At 53.8% G+C, this 17,473-nt stretch overlaps 1 protein-coding gene across 1 annotated transcript; it reads right to left on the reverse strand.

Moving 5' to 3' along the window:
• Nucleotides 1–4,730: 4,730 nt before the first annotated feature.
• LOC101610461 (serine protease inhibitor A3N) lies at nucleotides 4,731–15,904 on the reverse strand. The gene is made up of 5 exons (XM_004665615.2): nucleotides 15,824–15,904; nucleotides 12,462–13,115; nucleotides 9,651–9,918; nucleotides 7,250–7,400; nucleotides 4,731–5,737 (listed from the first exon to the last, which is right to left on the reverse strand). The coding sequence occupies exons 2-5, from the start codon at nucleotides 13,096–13,098 to the stop codon at nucleotides 5,537–5,539; spliced, it is 1,257 nt and encodes a 418-aa protein (XP_004665672.2). The 5' UTR covers nucleotides 13,099–13,115; nucleotides 15,824–15,904; the 3' UTR covers nucleotides 4,731–5,536.
• Nucleotides 15,905–17,473: the final 1,569 nt, after the last annotated feature.

Here is a 17,473-nt window from a genome sequence, read left to right on the forward strand (position 1 = left end):
CTGGGGTAAAAAGCTCAATGCCACCTCTTACTTGCTGCCTAATTCTCTCTCAAGCCTCAGTTTTCTTCTCTGCCCTCCTTTCTGCTCCAGGCAGCCGGGAGGGTTAACCCTAAGGACACATCACATTCTGAACCATTAGGAAACATATGCTCCACCTTCTAACACACATGACTGACACCTGCCGCCCATCCCGGGAACATAGCATTGCCTGAGTCTCCACTCTTGACTTCAGAGAGCTTGCTTGCTGGAGACCTTTGAAAGTATCCTAATGGCTTAAGCACCGGTGCTTAAGAGCTCTGGTGTTTTTTTGGCTTGTCGAGGTAGGGTCTCACCCTAGCCCAGGCTGACCCGGAGTTCACTATGTAATCTCAGGGTGGCCTCGAACACATGGCAATCCTCCTATCATCTCTGCCTCCCAAGTGCTGGGATTAAAGGCGTGCACCACCATGCCCGGCTCTGCTCTGGAGTTTTTAACACTGTAATGCTAAGTTACAATCTAATGGCTCTGTCTCTAGAACTTTCCGCTTGGATGCAGTCTGGGCAGACAGAACAGCTAATGCATACTGTACTCCGTGCAGAACCCTCCCAGTGGAGTGCCTGGGCCTTGCTGAGCCAGCTTGCAAACAGGGAGGCGTGAGCCGCGCGGGAGGCCGTCTGCGCCAGGTGTCCTGCTCCCCGCTACCCTTGTGTGGGTTTGCTTTTACTTGGCTCATCCACGCCACAGCCATGCCTCACAGTCTCGCTGAGGAGCCTCAGCTCTGGCTCTGGGGGTTGCTCTGTGGGTGAACAGGGACTACAGAGACAGGCATCGAGATTAACATATGAATGAAGTCAGTCAGAGGCCTTGGCAATCCATCCTCACCTGGGCCACATGTCACAATAGAGCATGCTGGGAAAAACATCCCTTGATATACGAACATGGGAGAATTCAGCAAACAATAGAGCAAGCTGGAAAAAAGGTCCCCCCCCTCACCTCGCGACCTGTTGTATGTGGCTACCCAGCTTTTTATGTGGGTTCTGAGGAGTTGAACTTGGTGATCTCTGGCTCTGGAGGCTTTAAGCAGCAAGTGCTCATCACTGCTGAGCCATTTCTCCAGTCCCCACTCCGATGCGTGTGTGTGTGTGTGTGTGTGTGTGTGTGTGTGTGTGTGTGCGCGCGCGCTCATGCATGGTGTATGGAGGCCACAGAACAATCTTAGGTGCTACTTGTCAGGCACCACCCACTTTTCTTTCTTTGGACAGAGTCCCTCATTGGCCTAGAGCTCACCTGCTAGGCTAGACTGCCTGGACAGCAAGCTCTGGGGCTGCTCCTGTCTCTGCGCCTCAGTTCTGGGAACACAAGCTAGCCACCATGCCCAGCTTTTTCACATAGGTCCTAGGGGATTGAACACAAGCCATGCTTAGAAGGCAAGAAGTCCCTAAACTCTTCTTTAAAAAAGTCATTTATTTATTTACAAGGAGTGAGAACAAGAAAGAGAGAGGATGATTGGGCATGCCAGGGCCTCTTGCAACTGCGAACAAACTCTTTTTGTTTGTTTGTTTGTTTTGGGACTTAGGATTTTGAGCATTCTTCTCTAGAATCTTTCCAGTAGATTTGATGTAATACATTCCACGATGCGACACAGCTGCCAGAGATGAGAATTTCTGATGGAGACAGGTTTCTCATTCAGGTGAAGGCATCTGAAAGCCTCAGTTGAGATGCTATTTTTTCTTCAGGTGGTTCAAGAATGCCCTGTTTTCAGCTCATCCTGGCCTTCATCTGCGCGCACTGGTCGGGAGTCCTTCAGGATGCAGCCGGTGAGCCAGGCCCTGCAGACAAATGCCTGATGCGCGCGCTGCTTGTGCATGGGACTTTACTGGGTACTGGAACCAAACCTGGCCACCGGGCTTCTCAAGCTCGAGCCTTTAACTGCTGAGCCATCTCTCCATCCCCCGGCCCACCCCGCCTTTGAGTGTCTTCTGATGCATAAAGCCTGCCTCACTCGAGGCCCAAAGAAATAGAATGAGCAGGTCGTGAATGGAAACCTCCCTAACTATGACTGAGAATCAATCTTCGTTCCCAAGTCTCTGGCCTCACGTATTTTGGCATAGTGACATAAAGCTAACGAACCGCTATAAATTTTCCTCTCTGTATAATCGGTGACAGCGGCAGAAAACAGAGAGAGCCAGCTGGGTGGCAGCTCAGGAGACACCCGAGTTGGTCGGTGGTGGCTGTAAGGGCGAGAAGCAGGTCAGGACTTGTAGACCCCATGAGTTGTCAGTGGCATCTCCTTTGGGACCTCTGAATCTAGGTGGAGTCATTCTTAGAACAGTCTGTCATGGCTTTATTGTGGTGTGTGTGGGTCTGAACACACTGCCGTAAACATGCCCTGGACTCTGTGCAGGTCACAAGGAGGAGCCCATCTGGTTTGCGTAGCCTAGCAGTCTGCCTTGCGCTTCGTGATCTCAGGTTTGCATCTTTCTGGGAGTTGACAATTTCACTCAGAAGGGCGATGGTCTGGTCATTGGGACAGAATGGGCATCAGGAAGGGCATGAGACACAGTGGTCAGCAGGGTCCTTTCTGCAGACTACAAAGGCTGGCCACCAACAATCCCCTGTGCTGGACTCTGAGGTCCTGCTTGGAGGCCCTCACCCATTCTGTGCCTACCCCAGCTCCTGGCAGACGTCACACAGCAGACAACTTTACCACCTGCACTGGAAATCTTAAGTCACTAGAGGGAGGAGACCCATAACCTGCCAAGAAATTGGTCCGTGCCTGCTGCCTCGCAGGCTTGTCCCACATCCCACCGCAGAGGAAGCCTTGACCCCTTACCGTCCACCTGACCAGAGGTCATCCTGTCCCATCCTGGTCCAGGAAAGGAGTTCCCTCCAGCTGTCCTGCTGGTCATTGACTGTGGCCTCTAGGGGTGTGTGGGTGTCCAGAAATTTTGCAATTATTGTCCTAGCTGCTTGTCACCCAACCTTCAGAACCTTTCCGGCACCAGAGACCTCACTCAGAACTGTGGTATCTTCAGAGAACACAAGCTGACTCCAGAACAGCTCTCACTCCCACCGCTTCCTCTCTCTTCCCCCACGGGCTAGCTTCTAGAAAGTTCCCCTACATGCTTATCCTCTGATCACTCTTGAACCTCTTCATCCCCACAGAGGTCTTAACTCCTCTGACACTGCACTTGTCTGACCCCAGTGGTCTCAGACCACTGATCACGAGGATCCACTCATTCAGCTCTAGGTCACCCTTCAGTCACTTTGGTACGTCTTTGTACTAAAGATCACATCTCCCTGACCTCCTGATGGGCTTCTGTCCTCAGGGGCTGACCTTTCCTAGGGGCCCTCCAATGAGTGGGCGCCCTTCTCTTCTCACTCTGCCATCCTCATGAGAGGAGACATCGGCGCTCACTTTGCTGGGGAAGCGGCTCCAGGTGCGGCTCTCCAGCCCATGCTTTTCTGCTGACTTCAGGCCCAGCTGCTGCCTGAACCAGTTCCTGTGTGTCCTCAGGGATGGACTCAGAGACGTCCCAGCCTCAGTGTGCAGCTTCCTCCCCCAGGATGGGCCTCCGGGTGCGTCTCCCATCACAGAGCATTCGTCGGCCGCACCTGACCCAAATGCAGCTGGCCCACCTATGCTCCGTTCCGTTACCAAGCCCACCCAGCCTTGAGCCGAGCCGCCCCAACCTTCCTCTCCAACTGGGGCCTGATGCTCTCTGTAGTAGCCTTTAGTGATCATTCTCCATCTTGGGCACCAGTCAGCTGTCTGCTCTGCAGTCACAGTAACTTTCCCAAGGCACGCATCTACTCACGCTGAGTCACCACCTAAACTGTGCAAAGCTCCTCGTGGCTCGAAGGAGCCATCCCCAAATCCTCACCAGGAGCCAGGCCCTCAGCTAGCCAATGGCCCTCTGGCAGCTCCTCAGCTCTCTGGCCCAGAGTGACCCACATTCTCTGAGACTCATAAAAATGTTCCATTGCTCTTTTCCTGCAAGAAACATTATCTCTAATCATCTGACCCCTATCCCATCCTCTTCTGCTTTTGGGTGTTTGTGTTCATTTGTTTTCCAGGTAGGATCTCACTGTATCTAGCCCAGGTTGACTTGGAACTCACTCTGTAGTTCCAGACTGGCCTTGAACTCACAGGGATCCTCCTATCTCTGCCTTCCAAGTGCTCAGATTAAAAGTGTGGGCCACCAGGCCCGGCTCATGCTCTTCTTATCTCAGAGGCCACAGTGTGACCCCCACTTGATCATAGTTGGATGCTTTCTAGAAACCTTGTCTGACCACCCACTTGCCTGTCGCACTGTAAATCCCAGGAAGCCCAGCGCTACGGAAGTCTCAGGAGCAGAACTGCTGTGAGCTTAGGGTCACTCCTCTAACAAGAAGGGAGTGGACTAACAGCCATGTGACCAGCTAGGTGGTCACAGGGAAATGACTGAGCCTCTTTGTGCCTCAGTTTCCCCACCCATAAATGGGATTCATAAGAGCATATAGGTCACAGGTCATCATAGGGATCACAGGGGTTTTCTGAGGCCAAGGTCCTCACAAATGTCTGGCATAGCAGTCCCACTATTGAGAACCTGAGTGACAATTGCCGCTGTCCCTGTTGTCCCTTGGAGGCCACACACTCACCCACAGGAGCTGAGTGAACACTGCCTGGCCACTTTCGGGTTTTTTTTCAAGTGTATTTTATTTATTTATTTGAGACAGAAAAAGGCAGAGGGAGGGGGCAGGGAGAGAATGGGCCACTGCAAACGAACTCAGATACATGTACCCCCTTGTGCATCTGGCTTACGTGGGTCCTGGAGAGTCGAACCGGGATCCTTTGGCTTTGCAGCCATGTGCCTTAACCAGTAAGCCATTCCTGCAGTCCTGCCTGGCCACTTTCTGCCAGAACTTTCAGTTCTGTGTTTATTGCTCGTTTGCTCCCCACTCTGTGTTTTGGGTGCTATGGGAGTTGCCATGCAACATCCTGCCCACTTTAGGGTGGGGCTGGGGGGCAGCAGGGCTCCAAGCAGTCGGCCCTACGCAGCGGCGGGGTGAGGGCTCTGGAGGCTGCGGCAGATGCAGTAGACAGAACCGGGACCTGGGTCTAGGGCAGGGCAACGGCAGCTTGAACTGGACCGTAGGTGGCCCCAGACACAGAATGAGCCTCCGAGCAGCAGAGCCCTCTCGTGGTGGGCCGAGGTCCAGGTATGTTGGGCCGTGAGCTTGTGTGGTCTTGGCAAGGTTGCTCAAGCTGAGAGCCGTGGGCCCAGGGCCTGGGGTGGGACTGAGCCTGGTGGCAGGGCAGGAGCCGGCTTTGGGGCACAGGCAGATGCAAAGTAGCCAGGCAGTCAGAGAGAGGGATACAGGGAACAGGAAGTCGGGGCCCAGGAAGCAGGGCTCATTCTGTTAGGGGCCTGTGACTGTGGGATCTGAATGCCACTGTCCAAAAGATGAGAAGCAGGGCCACCCCACAGACGGCAGCCAGGCTGCATGCCGAGACCCACACGTGAGCTCCACCAATGGCTCCCAAGCGAGGCGCCCGTCCCTCAGCAGGGAGCCCTAGGCTTGCTTGGGGTTGGCGACTTTGGCCATAAAGAGGATACTGTTGGAGTTTCTGTCCACCATAACCATGACGAAGGGCTTGTTGAAACTTAAGATCATCGGGTCGAATCTCCCAGACATGAGGACAAATTTGACACCTGTGGCAGCGGCTGCCTCTGTGCCTACCTCAGTCACATCCAGTACGGCCTTGTGGACCACCTGTGGGACACGAGAGCGTCACTCACTGGAGACTGGGACAGGAAGGACGGGCTAACGTAGAACTGACACCGACTGTTCCTCCCATGAGCCCTGTCAGCCGGCTTTGCATAAACCCTTTACTCAAAGCATGAGCGGTTTGTCCAGTCACGGAGGTAAAGATGGGGCACCCAGCTCTGGGTCCTCTATGTTTCAATCACAAGCCCGCATTGCCCTCAAGTCCCCTATGGCTTGGAGGAAGAGTGTGGGCAATGCCAGGCACTGTCCTGAAGGCTCCTCCTGTCAAGCCCCCCAGCAAAGCAGCCACCCCACTGCCAGCCAGCGAGCGCTTCAGGCTTGGGGAGCACAGCGACCCTGCATACGGCCGACTTGGCATCCCTGGACCACCACATGCCCTGGGGGCAGTCTTGAGCCCACGGCTCGGTGTGAGCACAGCACAGGAGACACTGGGGGACTGTCTCGTTCTGACTGCTGTGCTTCTGGAAGTGTGGTCCGAAGGCCCCAAGGCATCTCTCTTCCTCATAGCATAATTTCATCTCTAATGCCATGTGACTATTGGAGTTACCTTTACCATTACTCTCTAGCCAAGAACCATTTCCTCTACTTTACAGAAGAAACTGTGGAGCGTGGTATGGTCCTGCCGTGGTATGGTTCCTGCCGTGATATGATATCTGCCGTGGTGTGGTTCCTGTCGTGGTGTGGTACCTGCCGTGGTGTGGTTCCTGCCGTGGTGTGGTTCCTGCTGTGGTGTGGTACCTGCCGTGGTGTGGTACCTGCCATGGTGTGATACCTGCCATGGTGTGGTTCCTGCCGTGGTGTGGTTCCTGCCATGGTGTGGTACCTGCCGTGGTGTGGTACCTGCCGTGGTGTGGTACCTGCCGTGGTGTGATACCTGCCGTGGTGTGATACCTGCCGTGGTGTGATACCTGCCGTGGTATGGTTCCTGCCGTGGTGTGGTACCTGCCGTGGTGTGGTACCTGCCGTGGTGTGGTACCTGCCGTGGTGTGATACCTGCCGTGGTGTGGTACCTGCCGTGGTGTGGTACCTGCCGTGGTGTGGTTCCTGCCGTGGTGTGGTACCTGCCGTGGTGTGATACCTGCCGTGGTGTGGTACCTGCCGTTGTGTGATACCTGCCGTGGTGTGGTACCTGCCGTTGTGTGATACCTGCCGTGGTGTGATACCTGCTGTGGTGTGCTACCTGCCGTGGTATGCTACCTGCCGTGGTGTGGTTCCTGCCGTGGTATGCTACCTGCCGTGGTGTGGTTCCTGCTGTTGTCTGAGTCCAAGCCCAGCCTCTTCTCCATGATTATGTTACAGGGTGTCGAGGAGGAAGTAGCCACATGGCATATTTCAGCAGGAGAAGTGGGCTGTCACTCAGCACTCCTGTCCTTGGGGGATTCACAGGGATAGTTACTGGGCTGAGAAATGCAAACATATCCCTCATATCCAAGGTCCCACACATAGCCACCTGGCTTTCACCAGTCAGTTTAGGCACAGTGGAGTTCTCAGGCTCACCTGGGAGACATACAGGTCCCTGGCCCCTGTGATCCTGGACAGGTCAGCCTGGGTGGAGAAGACTTCTCTGATGCCCAGCTGGGGAAGGATGTGCTCCAGATTATAGTTGCTGGAAATGGAGAACTTGGGCAGGTAGAGTTCATCGATCATCCTACGGAGGGGGAGGGGAGGAGTGAACATGAACATCCTCATGCTCGGCTTTGACCGCTCCCCACCTTACACCTAGGCTTCCCGGCTCTTTTTCACGGCCAGATTCTCGCTGGAGAGAAGCCCTCTGGCCTCTTGATCTTGCTTCTCCTAGGTCGTGAATTATCTGTCCCTGTCTGTGAGCGTTCACACATGTCAGGCTATGTGCCATGGTAGGGCGGAACCCCAACAGGAACTCAGTCCCGCTTCCTGAAGCTTGCCGCTCTGCATTCCAACAGAGAGTCCATGTCATGTGAGGACATGGCGAGGGCAGCCTTGAGCGAGAGCCTCGCAGGAGGGAGAAGGTCTGGCGGAGGGAGGAAGAGGGCAGGAGGGACGTAGAGGAGCTTATGCGGCAGGTGGGCAGGCCCTTGTCCTCTGTGGGTTACAGAGTACCCCCGCAGCCCTGGCCCGTCCAACTCTCATCACCGCCCTGTAAGGATAAGGGCCGTGGCACAGATACGCTCTGTCCCTCATTAGGAGCCTGAGCCCTTGCGTCCCCACAGCAGAATGTGGCCTGGGAAACTGCTCTGCCTTGCTCCCTTCCTATTACACCAGCTCTGTTCCCAGTGTCTTTACTCTGAGTTTTAGCCAGAACTCCATTTCTCCTTCTCACAGTTCCCTCTCTGGTCCCTGCCACCCTGGGCTCTGCCTGCATTTTGTGTTAATTCTCTACTCATCCTTTCGTCTGGTCTTCATGGAGCAGCTGGGTGACGCTGCCACTCCCTCAGCCTCCCGAGAGCTCTCCTTCTCACTTGGAGGGGGAGGTCAAGGTTTCCTGGGGGGTTACATGGCTCTGCATGGCTTGCTCTACGTCTGGCCTCCCCAGCTCTCCTCTCCTCTACTCCACTCTTCCTTAAACACACCAGGCTCGCTCACTCTCGCTCTCGCTCTCTCTCTCTCCCTGTTTAGGGGCTTTGTTATGGCTCTCCTCTTGCAGAGAATACTTTTCCTCAATGTCTACAAGACGCCGTCCCTGCCTCTGTCATATTGACTCTCAAATATCACCTAATGACTGTTCTATTTAAAATCATAATTATCCCACTCCAGCTTTCCTGGCCCTTAATCTTGCTCCCCTACCCTTCCCCTCACCTTCTGACTTATTAAATACTGATCTATTATATTTTATGCCCCCCATTACAAAGTAAGGCCCACAAGGGAAGTCTAAATCAGGGTCTGGCACATAGTAGGTGCCTAATTCCATTCCACAAATGCTAAATGAGCAAACAGAGGGATGGATAATGAATGGACAAGATGACTAACCAGGGTGTAGCTGATTCTCAAAGCCATCTCCGCTCACCTTCAAAAGGCTAAGATGGGACTGGAGAGATGGCTTAGCAGTTAAGCGCTTGCCTGTGAAGCCTAGGGACCCCGGTTCAAGGCTCGATTCCCCAGGACCCATGTTAGCCAGATGCACAAAGGGGTGTACACGTCTGAAGTTTGTTTACAGTGGATGGAGGCTCTGGCACGCCCATTCTCTCTCTCTCTCTGCCTCTTTCTCTCTCTGTCTGTCACTCTCAAATAAAAACAAACAAACAAAAGGCTAAGACGGATGGGCTGGAGATATAGCTCAAAAGTTAAGACCTTTGCCTGCAAAACTTAACAACCTGAATTCAGTTTCCCAGTATCCATGTAAAGCCAGATGCACAAAGTAGTGCATGCAGCTGGAGTTCCTTTGCAGTGGTTTGAGGCCACGGCACACCCATTCTCTTTCACTTTTCTATCTGTATCTGCCTACAAATAAATAAATAAAAATATATAATAAAAAAAGCAGCTGGGCATGGTGGCACATGCGCTTACTCCCAGCACTCAGAAAACTGAGGTAGGAGGATGGCCATGAGTTTGAGGTGACTCTGAGACTACAAAGTGAATTCCAGGTCAGCCTGGGCTAGAGTGACACCCTACCTCGAAAAATCAAAACTGAAAAAAAAAAAAAACCCAAAAAAACAAAAGACTAAGATGGGAGAAGCTACTCCCGAGTGGAAGGGCTGGGGGAGGTTCACTGAACATCTCTCATGATTTAAAGCATGTTAGAAGCAGAGGAAACCCCAGCCCCTTGTTTTCTGTGAAATCATCCTAGGAACAAAAAGCTCAGGCCCAAAGCTACCAAAACACAGGCAAAATAGCTCCACTCCACCTGTCCCCCATGGGAGGCAGAGGGACACGGGGTGTCAGCGTGACAGCAGGAAGGGGAAGCCATGCCAGTTGGGGTTACCTGGGCTTCAGAGAGTCCTTCCAGCGCTTCAGGGTCTCTGGAACCAGGCTGGCCTCTAGCTGCTGCATTTGGTTAGGGAGGATGAGGAGGGCGCTGGCATTGCCCTGGTAATCCAGTTCCACCACGGAGCAGGACAGCTCCTCGTCCCAGAAGTAGGGCACAGTCAGGTCCTCAACCTTCATCATGGGCACCTTCACAGACTGCTTCCTGCTCAAGTAGAACTCGGACTCGAAGGTGTCGCGGGGGTCAAAGGGTGTCTTCCACTTGCCTACAGGTGAAACAAGCCATCAGACTGTAAGAGTGCCAGGGCCCTGCCTTAGCCCCATCCCTGCCCAGCAGTGAGTACTCAGCCCATCCACAACATCTCAGGGGAGGGGCCCCAAGGGGTAGGGGCCCTGGTCAGTTTGGATAAAACCTTGGCAAGTGGAAAAGTCACTGGGGTTTGGGAGAGACCCACAGACCTGGACTGTGGTGCTGTGAAACCCCAGCCTGGTCACTTGTGCTGAACAAGCACTGCACAGGGCTGGGGGGAGGGTAAGAGAGAGGATGGGGAGCGTGGGGGGACAGGCAAGGAGCCCTTGCTTTCTTAGGAGTTGCTAGTCATGGTATAGTACAGGGTGTGATCATACGAGCACCTCTCTGCACCCCAGATTCCCTCCATTCCCTAATCAATGACTCGAGTGGATACTGGGGTAATGAGACTGAGCTCCACCTGGGAGCTGGAGAAGGCGCCCCTCAGTGTGAACCGCCGGCGAGGCACGGAGGACGCATCATTCAGGAGTGGCTCACGGGTCTTGTGGCAACTTAGAATTGAGGTCCCAGACATCCTCTGGGTCCTCAGTTCACATGTGGGCCATGTCCACCTCTTGAGCTGCAACCTTCCAGCTCAGACTCATCTCACATTCTAAGCCTGTGTCCCCACCCCCAACCCAACCTGCAACAATTTCTTGGACTTGGGTCCAGCAGCTTGCGCATCGGTCTCTACTTTGCATCCTAGCTGAAACTCAGTGTCCCGAGGCCAGCGGAGAGAGCCCTGCCCTGCCATCGAATCCTTCCGGCCCTTTGTCACCCCCTCACCCCTGTTCCCACCTCCCCTAGCCCATGGTGACAGCCCTGCCCTTGTCTTCCTGATCTTTCCTTTCTGTGGCCGCATCGGTTTTCTGCCTACGTTCTCAGAGACTGCCCTCCTTCTGCTCCAGGCAGTCCCAGGTCCCAGTATGGCTCCAGATCCTGGCCATGTCATGACAAGGCCCAGGGACCCAGTCCCAATTTCTGGATTGTCCATATTGTTCCCTGGTCCGTCAGACAGGATGGTGCATGTGTGGGCTCTGGATGGGTCCCATCACCCCAGCATCACTTGGGTCAGTCTCCCATCTCTCTTGCCCCTTACACTGCCTGGCATGCCCAGGACTCAGTCATGGGAGGTCTGACCCTACGGGCCACCCAGGCTTGTGGTTTGACAAAGGCAAAAGTCTATGAAGCTGCTCTGGTGCCCCAGACTGCCATAAACGCTCAACATAGCTCAGTCCCTGCTTGGCTGGCACAGCCCTCACGCTGAAGGCTCCTCCTCCCAGTTCCTGCGGCTTCACATGTGCGTCTAGTTTCCAGCTGAGACGCTGCAGGGGACAGGACCCTGCCGGAAGCTTTCCTCTGGGCTCTTCCCGGGTGGAATTTGCGTCATTGTCATTTCAAGGTCGGAATAGCCAGGCTATTTGGGGGCCACCCTTGTCTTTCCTAGCCCCTTGGCCCCCCTCAGAGTTGGAGACCCCCACCCCAGCAAGGAGAGAACTCATCCAGTATGAGCAACTAGAAAATGCCAGGGAATGGGGAGATAGCTCAGTGGGTAACGCCCTTGCCTTCAGCATGAGGACCTGAGCTCAGTTTCCAGACCCACATGGAAATATCTGGCATGGTGGCACATCCTTGTAATCCCAGAGCTGAGGCGGTGGGGAGAGGTAAGTATCTGGGGACCCACTGGCCAGTCCATCTAGCCTATTAGGTGAGTTCCAGGCCAATGAGATACTGTGCCCCCCCCAAAAAAAAGGCAGAAAGGTGTTCCTGAGGAATGGGTTGTCCTCCAGGTTCCACATGTGTATGCCTGCACACACGCATGCACACATGTGGATACACACATATGCACACACAAATATACACACATGCATAAAAAACTGAAAGGAAACTTCCAGGATGCACAAGCACAGGGCCTCCAGCTGTGTCCTCCTTATGACATCTCTGGAGGGAAGAGGCTTAGCTCCTGCCCTCCCCAGCCCCCGCTAGAAGGTGAGCCCCTGCCTTTTGTTTGTTTGTTTGAGGCAAGCCCAACAGACTGGCCTTTTTCAAATGTGAGAGAACGAGAGAGAGAGAATTGGTGCACCAGGATCTCCAGCCAGTGCAATCGAACTCCAGACGTGCGTGCCACCTTGTGCACACGTGTGACCTTGTGTGCTTGTGCCACAGTGCCTCTGGCTGACGCAGGACCTGGAGAGTTGAACCTGGGTCCTTAGGTTTTGCAGGCAAGCACCTTAACCTCTAAGCCATCTCTCCAGCCTGTATTCTGTCTGCCACAGTGAAAAGCATCATTGTTATTAGAGAGTTTGTAGGGCTCACTGAACCTGTGTCCAGCACCCACGAAGTGTAATTCTGAAATCCTCATGGGAGAAGAAGGTAAGGCTGAGGCTGGTGCCCGTGTCTGCAGCTCTGGGCGCCTCCTCTCCAGTGGTTAGCCTCATGACACAAGTCACCAAATAGCACACAAACAACCCTGCAGGCCTTGTCTTTTCCCTCCCCCCCCCCAAACAAGCCAGTGCTCACCTTTGAAGAAGATGTAATTTACCAGCACCATGGCTGTCCTGGGGTCCAGGCCAGTGATCAGGTCTTTGATTTTCCCCTGAGTCTGCCTCTTCACGTAGTCATTGATGAGTTTCTTGGCCTTGGCAGGGTGCTGGAAGTTGGTGGTGAAGGCCTGGGCGTGGTACAGCGCCTGCGCACCTTCCTTGAACTTGGCCAGGACCTGCAGCTGCTCTTTGACGAACATGGCGTTGCCCATGCGAAGCTGCAGCTGGTCCCCCGGCTGGCTGAGCATGCGCAGGAGGTGTCTGAAGCCCCTGTGGATGTCGGCCTCAGGGGTCTCCGTGAGGTTGAACGTCAGGCCTTCTAGAATCTCCTCCAGGGTGCTGCTGTGTGCCCCCAGGGACAGGAAAGCCAAGGCGACTGAGACGCTAACTGGGGAGAAGACGATGTTTTTCTTCGGGTCCTTCGAAGCCACTTGCTTGTAGAGGCTGAAGGCAAAGTCAACATTTCTGGAGGCCAAGCTGACACTGTCCACACGTGTCCCGTTGTCTTGATCCTCCTCGGTCAGAGTCTCATTGCCCGGTGTGTCACTCGGGTGGCAGAGGACAACAGAGCAGAACCCGGCCACCAAGAGCCCGAGGGTCAGGAGAGGTGACATCCTCTCCACTCTCCACGCTGAAAAGCAAAGACCCTTTGAGTCGGGGAGGGCCACACGATGCCCTGGCTGGCTCCCTACTTCCTCCCACCAGTGCTGAACTCTGTCCCTGCTCCGTCACACCTTGTTGACTCTGTGATCGTCCACGGGCCGTGTTCTCCTGGCCACTCACCATGTCATATCCACCCTGGGCTTCCTTCCACCCTCGGAGGAAAGCTCTATAGTTGTGGCCGTTTTCCTAATGGGGAAATGGAGTCCAGAAAGGTAAAGGGATTTGCCCAAGGTAACACAGCAAACGAGAGGATGGGTGCATCTGTGTCCAATCAGAATGCCTTGTTTTCCTTTCCCTTGGCTGAAGGAATAGAAGGCAGGGCGCCCCTTCTTTTGTACCCCACCCCACCCTCCAGGCTGAACTCAGGAAAAGAGCTCGGGACCAGTCGGAAGCTGCCTGACCCTGGGTTGACCCTCTGGTGTGCGGTGCCTGGTGTGGGAAGGGAATTAGAAAAGCATGGAAAACGACCTGGAAAACGACCGTCCCAATCCTGCAAATAGTCATGTGAATATCAATGAGGAATGTGCTGTTCAGCTCCTGCCAGGGGGGCCGGTCCACCGTCAGCGGAGAAAGGCCTCCTTCCCGGTGGGGAGAAAGCCGGGGAGCTCTCAGGGTCCGAGGGCTGAACAGGGGATTTCAATTTAGCCTTGGAGATGGCGCTGTGGTAGCCAGCAGAGGACTGAACCCCCTGGGGCGTCAGCTGCCCTGTCTGCAGGGCGTTGGGTGGCTCAGGCGAGGGAAGGGGTGAGAGGCCTTTTTCACGTGCCCCAGAGCCATGGCCCAGGGCACTCAAAGCTTGTGACTCTAGCAGTCACTTTTGGCCTCTGCCCATTCTGTCCAAGTGCTCAGAGGAGGCGGGGGTCTGCTGGAGGAGTGGGCTGGGGGAGGAAGGGGAGAGGGAGGAGGGGTAGAGAGGGAGAGGCAAAAAGAGGTGGGAGGAAAGAGAGGCGAGGCAGAAGGTGAGACTGAGAACAGAGGGAGGAGTGTGGCAGAGTCTCAAAGCCCTAATCCTCTCCCATTATCCCCTCTCTCAACTGGCCAGAATTGTGGCTTCAAAGGTCTCATTTCCCCAAAAGGGCTAAAGGTGGTGAGGGGGGGTAATGGAGTCAGTCTGCTCCTTCTCAGACCACCATCCCACACCCTTGCAGAGGCCTTTCGCAGGACAGCTGACCCTCCCCCAGTGGGAGTATATATAAGGCTTCCCTCAAAATGCCCTCTCTCTTTTTCCCCAGCTTCTTGAACTAAAAGTGCATGTTCTGTGTCTCTGCCTATTCTCTCTCCCTCTGATTCTCTCCCAACACATACCTTTTCCTTCTATCTTTCTATTATTTATTTTAAAAATATTTATTTACTTATTTGCAATGGAGAGAGAGATGATGGGTGCACCAGGACCTCCTGCCACTGCAAATGAACTACAGCTGTATGCTCCACGTTGTGCATCTGGCTTTATATGGGCACTGGGGAATTGAACCTAGGCTATCAGGTTTGACAAGCAAGTACCTTGAAATGCTAGGCCATCTCCTCAGCCCTCCTATCTTGTTCTCCTGTTTTCTCTCTTTCTTTTTCCTTCCCTCTTTCACTCGCTGTCTCTCTCATCCCTCCTCTCTTGGTTTCAGAGCCCCCATCCCACATTCCCTTTCTTCTCCAGGCTGGAACACCATGTGCTGAGCCAACAGCACTGGCTCAGGTGGCAGCAGCCGCCTTGTCTAGGTCCAGAAACCTCAGACCAGCTCCCTCCGCTCCTAAACCGCCAGGGCTCTGAGCTGCTGCAAAATAAACGTCCTTAAAGAAAAGTGCAGTCTAGGCCCTCAAGCCCGAACTGGAACAGAGTGGGCAAAGCGGGCAGGGGAGGGGGCTGAGCTGCTTGTCACCAGGAGGGTGGGCTCCCTAGACGAGTCCAGGACCACAGTGTGGCTTGCTGGCCCCTCTTTGTTTACTCTCAGGCCATTTCTGTGGAAGAATGCTAGATGTTTCATGCCCAACTTATTTCCAGAGAAAAAAGGCTGGTCTGTTTCTCACGTGGGAAGGCTGGTTCTGTGGCTCAGATGTCATCTTTTTGTTTGTTTCGTTTTTTGGGGGGGAGGGGAAGGTCTCACTCTAGCGCAGGCTGACCTGGAATTCACTATGCAGCCTCAGAGTGGCCTCAAACTCACAGCGATCCTCCCACCTCTACCTGGGATTAAAGGCGTGCGCCACCACAGCCCAGCTTCAGCTGTCATCTTTGCCTGATGGGCCCAGTGGCTCAGCCCCTCTGTCTGCTCAGTAAGGGAGATAGGGTCCCTGTCCCTAAAGCCACTCCCATCAGCCTCTTTAATGCGCAGGGACTGTAACCTCTGAAACTTCTGGCCAAAGGACCCACTGCAACCATCCCATCTGCCCCTTGTTCTGGCCGCAGTCCCCAGGCTGGGCTCTCTGTGTCGCGCCAGGAGGGGCAGACAGAGCAGGCTCCGCTAACAGCCCTGTCCTGAAGTTGCTGTGGCACCTGCATGCTCCGCACTCAGACCCAAGGCCCCAGAAATGTCCCTGGACTCCAGCCTGGTGTCTTGAGCACAATTCCTGTCCCCTCCTTGTCCCTACATACCAAAGTTCCAGGCCACCACCAACCTTCCTGGGAAATTCTATTCCTCTGCTCCCAAAGGAAAGCTCAGGATTGGGGGTCGAGGGGGCAGTGTTTACCAGCAGAGCTAATGTGCAGCCGATGGCAAGGTCCTGATGTCCCCGGTTCCAGAGCTGCCCGTCTGCAGTGCTAGGCTTCCCCAGGGAATGCTAGTGCCTATTTATCCCAGCCAAGGACTCCTCCCCCTGCTTAGGAAACCCTGGCCAGACAAGTGGCACTCTGTGCTCAGACTGGAAATAGCCTGATAATAATTTCTGGTAATGTGGATTTAGTAATCCTACCGGAACAGGCTAGTGACAGGAAAATCCCTAACTGTGTTCTTCAGAACATCACTGCCTCTCTCAAACTCTCTCTCTCCTCACAAATAAGTAAGTTTCAAAAATATTTTTTATTTTTATTTATTTATTTATTTGACAGAGAAGGAAGGAATGAGAGAGAGAGCATGCCAGGGCCTCCAGCCACTGCAAATGTACTCTAGACATGTGCGCTCCCTTGTGCATCTAGCTGACGTGGGTCCTGGGGAATCAAACCTGGGTCCTTTGGCTTTGCAGGCAAGCATCTTAACTGCTAAGCAATCTCTCCAGCTATTTGTAAATATTTTATTTTTATGTATTTATTAAATAAATATTTTTTAAAAGGGAGATCTGGAGTTTGTTTGCAGAAGCTGAAGGCCCTTATGTGCCCATTCTCTCTCTCCCTCTCTCTCTCTGTCTTTCTCTTTCTCTCTCAAATAAATAAAAATATAAAATAAAATAAATTCTCTTTAAAAGTCACTTAAAAAATCTCTGTTCACAAGTGCTTTCTGTGTGATACGAATCTCCATGCACACCCAGATGTATTAATAAATACAGGCCTCAATTTTTTTCCAGAGCTCAGTTGGCATCTTATGCACTGGGTTGCCGCTGTGAGGAACTCTTCTCTCCCGAGAGGCACATGGAGAGAGGCATGTGGGACGGAGCTGTCGGGAACACCATCGGTGAGGAACCTGTGGTCCTGTCTGTCTGTCTGTGGGATTCCTAGGCACCGTTTGTCCTTGAGGAGCTTCTGCTGTGACTTTCACCCTGCCATGCCCCTGCCACTAGCGCACCCCTCAACTGGTTGCCCTCACCCCTCACCCGGCTGAGCCTCTCCTTTAGAGCCTCTCACCTAATCTCAGGCCTATCATGGACTCAAGGGGACGCTGTCCCCTTGACTTCTCTCAGTCAGTACCCCAGCCCAACTGGGAACCTCGTTAGCCAGACCTTGATCACGTAGCTATACCCAGTTGTAACGGAGGGCGTGCAATGCCTCTGTGTTCTGGCATGGACTAGCCACACTCCGACTAATGCTCTCTTACCATGGAGGAGAAGAGGACCCGGACACGGGCGGTGACTCTCCCAATGCTCCAGAGTGCCTTCAAGGAGCGTTGGCCATTATTTCCTTTATAGCTCAGTTGACTTCCAGAAACCCACCTTTGTAAGCACTGTAGAGGATGTTGTGGGGGGGATGCAGGCAGGTCCAAATGTCACCTGGTGCTGCAAGTGAATGCTCTAGGACCATGGGCCCCTCATAATCTCTGACTTTCTCCACTGCTCTGCTTTGTCCTGAGCATTGGTACGTGCCCTATGCTTTCTCTTTCTTTCCCTCTGGGGTTGTGTGTGTGTGTGTGTGTGTGTGTGTGTGTGTGTGTGTGTGATGTATACACATGTGGATGCAGATGCACATGTCCT

Source organism: Jaculus jaculus, chromosome 7 (genome assembly GCF_020740685.1).
Source record: "Jaculus jaculus isolate mJacJac1 chromosome 7, mJacJac1.mat.Y.cur, whole genome shotgun sequence".
Lineage (NCBI taxonomy): Eukaryota > Metazoa > Chordata > Mammalia > Rodentia > Dipodidae > Jaculus > Jaculus jaculus.

Excerpts from the sequence above, each read along its gene's own strand:
- LOC101610461 (XM_004665615.2), bottom strand. The coding sequence starts at position 13,098 with ATGTCACCTCTCCTGACCCTCGGGCTCTTGGTGGCCGGGTTCTGCTCT. Across the intron at positions 9,919-12,461 it reads AAATTACATCTTCTTCAAAG|GCAAGTGGAAGACACCCTTT; the intron begins GTGAGCACTGGC and ends TTTCACCTGTAG. Across the intron at positions 7,401-9,650 it reads AAGGACTCTCTGAAGCCCAG|GATGATCGATGAACTCTACC; the intron begins GTAACCCCAACT and ends CCCCCTCCGTAG.